The 5310-nt window shown below is 40.7% G+C and overlaps 1 protein-coding gene across 1 annotated transcript; it reads right to left on the bottom strand.

The window, feature by feature from the left end:
• Positions 1-3155: 3155 nt before the first annotated feature.
• On the bottom strand, positions 3156-4469 carry LOC141362553 (transcription factor SOX-11-like). Its single transcript, XM_073864793.1, has one exon. It carries the CDS (start codon positions 4266-4268, stop codon positions 3186-3188), a length of 1083 nt encoding a protein of 360 aa, XP_073720894.1. The 5' UTR covers positions 4269-4469; the 3' UTR covers positions 3156-3185.
• Between the last annotated feature and the right edge of the window lie 841 nt (positions 4470-5310).

The raw sequence follows: 5310 nt of genomic DNA on the forward strand, positions 1-5310 counted from the left end.
ACTCGTACAGTGCTTTCACAACACACTGGAAAGAGAAAAAAGCTTTGTTGTCATAGTCCAATTTATTATTATTATTATCTGAGGTAGATAAAGCAGAATGGAATAGACGTGCATCACAAAGCTTCAAATCACCTTGGGCGAAGATTGATTTGATTTTAAACAACCAGACGATCTGAAAATGCTAAAAAAAAGCTTTTATTTAGATGTCATACGTTTTTGCACATGATGGCCAGATGTTATGAATGATTTAGGAGCTTATGGGATTGGAAATGACTTTCTTTTGTCACCAGCTTCCCACTAGATATTATCCTACTCGATATCTCCCATGCAAGCATTTCGAATTTCCATTTATTTAAAGAGAGGAAATGGAAGGAAATTTTAACGGGTCACTAATTTCATTTCACTGCGTTCCAGTGGCATTACACCGGACCAGATATTTCAGAGGAACACAAAATCAATGTGCACATTCTATAGGGAATCGCTCCCTGAATCCATTAGTAACTTTGGCCAGCAGGTCAGGTAAAGTAATAGCCAGATAAATGTTTTATTACTGATGGCCAGACTTGACTTAATGGCCAAACTAAATACATACAGTACATCCATGCATGTCAAACACTTATGATTCCACCGAGATGATGTAATGCATTTATCTTTGATCTTCATTACCTTATACAAAGCTTGTTTAGGCCATTTGTGCAAACACACAGACCGTAGAAACTAAATTAGCTAGGGTATGTCAAAGATGCGATGGGTTTCGTATCAACATAATCATATTTACTATATCCTTAACCCTCACATATGATTTGTCTGATTTTGTCTGAAATAGTACAGCCAAAGCTGAAACACACACACATACACCAGCCATAAATAATGAAAAGGCAGAGATGTTCAACAATATATGATATTACATTACAGCATGCATTACAAATAAATATGATGCATTTAAGGTCTAATAACAATATTTGATTTAGCAATCAAACATGCATGCCATTCAGATGAGTTATTTATATTAGTAAGTGTATCTTTAATACATTCTTTAATGCAATCTGCCTTTTTTCAAAGTGCAGTGAGATCGACTGAGCTTGTAAAAGCAGGTTTGACAGCGGTGATGTTGTGGTAATGGTCATTTTGAATGCATATTATTGATTCTAAAGGCGTAACGGCAGCTTACATTTGAGCGTTTGTGTATTCTTGCTTAAAATCTTCTAAGCTGCATGATTGGCCACTAGTAAAAGGAGGGCAGTATGTGAGTTGAGGAGGGGTTTTAGGGGAGGAGCGGGGGGTGATTAGTGACAGCTGGAGCGCTCATGCTGTGTCTCTCCTCTTCACTCCAACAGGCCACAAAATCTCACCAATCACAAGAGACTGCTTTCAAACAGCGCAAAATTTGATTTCTTAAAGGGGCCGCGGCATTGACGGAGAGAGGCAGGAGCATTGTTATGATTTAAACGGTAGGTTTTACTCCAACCAGGAAAACAATACTACATTATGCAACCGTTTAACCTAGTTTTTAACCATTGCATTACTAAAATGTAAACAGTTCATTTGATTTTATTCACAAATTGAGAAGAGATTTTATGGTGGTAAGTATTTGTTTATTTAAAGATGAGTCAGAGAGAGGTTCACATTTGGAATGTGAGTTTAGACTGCCCAGTACTTGACCTTTCCCCTGGCAAATAATCCATCATATTCCAAACCTTGTATCAAAACAGACTTCATGTTAGACCCACATAAAAGTAAACAAAATATGTTTAAGTGCAAGAAATAAAAATACAGGTTTATGGTCGGTTTTGTATTAGAAAAGGTGGCAGTCTCAAGTTGAAAATAAAAGGTTTCATCTTATGAAACAAGGATATGGAATGTACCTTTTTTTTTTTTGCGTTCTTGCTTGTTCTTTAGCCAGACCACCGACATTCATTATTTGCCCATTATGGCACATTTTCAAAATCGACAGCACATCAGTTGACCAATTTTATGGGTCAGTTTTTTCCACAGACAAGCATCACACTCTGTGACCATGTTCAGGTGCTATCAGTTCCAGCTGATTTATTTATTTATCGAAGATTTCAGCATCATGACAAATAATGATGTTGACAGACGAAAGTCTGCATGTACATCATCTGCTACAAAAATGCAAAAAATAAAAAAATAATAAAAATGTAGATGGTCTGAATTTACAAGTAAATATATTGCACAACAAATGAAGGGGAAACAGTATGTGCCATTAGAAAGAAAAACAAAAATCCAGTCTCACACCTGCGATCTGGGACCCATCCACATATCACGAGTATGATATACATAAACTCCTAACTTTACTATTTTACAGTACATATACAATCTTGAAACTAATACCAGCACTGAGGTATGCATCTCCCTCCCCCTCCCCAATGCCATATGTTCTACAAATACTCGAAAATTTTGATCTACAGCTGTACAAAACCTAGCTTAAAATCACAAGGCATTTTTGATGCAAGTTTTAATTTAAACTTAATCCTTAAACCAGGACTCCCTTGCATGCTAAAACAAATGATAAAGGGAAGAAGTGCCTGAAACTCACTGAGTGCCCAGTAAGAACATTCCCTTTTGAACTGTACAAAAATATGCCTGAAAATAGTTTGCTTTCTTTTAAAAAGATGAGGTCTGTTATGTATCAAAAAATGCTTCCTCTATCACCTGCAACTCTGGACAGATTTAGGCTGCTTAAATTTCATACCAGTAGGTAAACAGAATCAGTTCTCAAAAAGAAAAAAAGAAGGTTGTAAAAAAAAGTTGCGGCATTTAGAAATGACTAAGTAACGTCCTGAACGGTAATAGTTCACAGATTTGCCTCGAGTCAGTCCACAGTCTTTACATTATCAACTCCCTGCAGTTAGAAAGAGGGTATAAGATGCATAGAAGTTCTCAGATTTTCCCTTTGTGGTCCGCTTTTAGTTGAACAGTAATGGTAGACCTACAGAAAAAATCCATAAAACCCTGTCATGCTGCCAGAAAAACGTCTGCAGACTTTTTTCTTTTTTGCTACAGTATACCAGCTTCATAAGCATCTAACTCCTCAAACCTCTCTCTCCGCCTCGTTGCCAAAGCCCCTGTGGGCACACCGGCAGAATGAGGCAGGGGTAAGAAACATGTACAGAATATATCATTCCCCCTTTCTCGTATGTGTGTGTGTGTGTTATTACTCTTATTTAGTAAGTAAAAACCAAGTCAGAAAAGTTCGCTTCGAGCCAGTCCCCGGCTATCATTTCGCTGAGCTCGGGCGTGCAATAGTCTGGAAACTCAAAGTGCGAACCCAGACTGCCCTCGCTAAAAGACTCCAACTCCTTATCCACCAGTGAGAGCGAGAGGTTTCCTGAATTTTGGTTGCCCAGCTCCGAGCCTTGCGTGGACGACGCGAAGTTCACGCTGAAGTCAAAAAGCAAATCGTCCGCGTCTTCGCTCGAGCTGGAGGACGTGGACACGGACCTGGAGGATGCTGGTGAGACGGATGCGGGATACATTGTGCTCTGCTTGGTGATGTTTTTGAAGTTGTAAAAGAGTCTGCTGTTGGACGCGGTGCTTCGGACCTCGTCGTACATGCTGGCGCCTTCCGATTCCGTGGACGAGCTCAAAGTTGGGCTGGCGGGAACTTTGGCTACGTTGTAGGCTCGGATCTGGTCCTCGTCTTCCTCCTTCACGCTGACGCGCGACTCCTCTTCGTAGTCATCGTCGTCCTCGTCATCATCCGTGAATTCCCTTTTAATAACAGTCTTTGAAACTTTAATGCTCTTAAACGCGTAATCGTCCGCGTAACTGTGAGACGACTTCTTACTCGTTTTCAGCTTTGAACATTTCTTACCGGAGTTCTTTGACATTTTGTGACAGGACTTCTCCGGAGACGGAGCTGATGGTTTAGAGGAACCGTCCAGCTTTGGTTTCTTCTTGGGTCTGTATTTGTAGTCGGGATAATCAGCCATGTGTTTCAACCGGAGCCTTTCGGCTTCCCGGATGAAAGGGATCTTTTCACTGTCCTTTAACATTTTCCAGCGCTTGCCCAGGCGTTTGGAGATCTCGGCGTTGTGCATGTCCGGCGACTGCTCCATGATCTTTCTCCGCTCGATTTTAGACCATACCATAAACGCGTTCATCGGTCTCTTTATGTGTCCCGTGGCTGTCTTGCACCAGTCCGGGTTGATCGGCACCGGGCTGCAAGCCATAAATTCACTTTCATCGGAGTCTGTCGCTTCTCTGGACATGCTGTCCGTCTCGCTATTCTCCGTCTGCTGCACCATGGTTCGCGTTGGACAGCTGTGTGCCACAGCAAAGCCGTTGCAGTGTTTGCTCGGTCCACTGCCAAAAGTCTACTTGTCACCTGCGTGCGTCTGCTGTCTCTCTCTCTCTCTTTCTCTTTGCGCCTCTGAGGTTCACCCACTCTTTCCAGACTTAGAAGCCGCCTTCTTAACTACTTCTTGGCTTTTTCATCTAGGTGACATCATGCGCACTGCTCCAATCACATCCTCTCCACTCCGCCCTTCAGACTCTATGCAATGGGCTTTAACCCTTTACGCGCTCCCGTCAGACGCGCTCCCCGTCAGTGCGCGACCGTGTTGACCCGTCCTGCGCAAGACAGACATATATCGCTAAAAAATAAATAAAGTGGGGGATGCAAGTGTCAGCGCATAAACAGGCGAACCCAAATAAATGGTTTCCAAATGTTTTGCTCCCGCTTTATAATGGGGCACTATGGGAGACAATCATATGTTATGAAAACCTTTGGAGATGGAAGCTGTTTTCTCTCCGCTTTCATTCTCTCTCTCTCTCTCTCTCTCTCTCTCTCTCTCTCTCTCTCTCTCTCTCTCTCTCTCTCTCTCTCTCTCTCTCTCTCTTAATAAGATACTGAAGGTGGCGCTTGGACACTGTTCATATGTGCATAAACATGTCTCAGATGCAACAATACTGCTGCAGCTGCCCACATGAAAAATACTGTACCATAGCTTACTTTAAAATATGCTGTTGTGTATTTAGCCTATAGTAATTAGTATTCTGTAGAATTAACTATAGTTAATTGATATGAAAAAATTAAATCATAAAAAACTATAGTAAATTGATTAACTATAGTAAACACTGTAGTACACTGTAAAAAGATATCATTGAACTGGCAGCTGGTTGCCAGTAAATTACTGTAGATTAAAATTTATGTTAATTACCTGCAACAGTTTGTTTAAAGTTAAATGAAAATTAAACATTAACAAGTCTTTATCTTTACAGAATAAAACTAAAATAACATCCTAGTAAAGCATTCTGGGAAACAAAATCTGAAGGAAAAAAATGAAA

This window comes from Misgurnus anguillicaudatus, unplaced genomic scaffold (assembly GCF_027580225.2).
Source record: "Misgurnus anguillicaudatus unplaced genomic scaffold, ASM2758022v2 HiC_scaffold_28, whole genome shotgun sequence".
Taxonomy (NCBI): Eukaryota; Metazoa; Chordata; class Actinopteri; order Cypriniformes; family Cobitidae; genus Misgurnus; species Misgurnus anguillicaudatus.

Coding starts and splice junctions, on each gene's coding strand:
- LOC141362553 (XM_073864793.1), bottom strand. CDS start 4,268: ATGGTGCAGCAGACGGAGAATAGCGAGACGGACAGCATGTCCAGAGAA.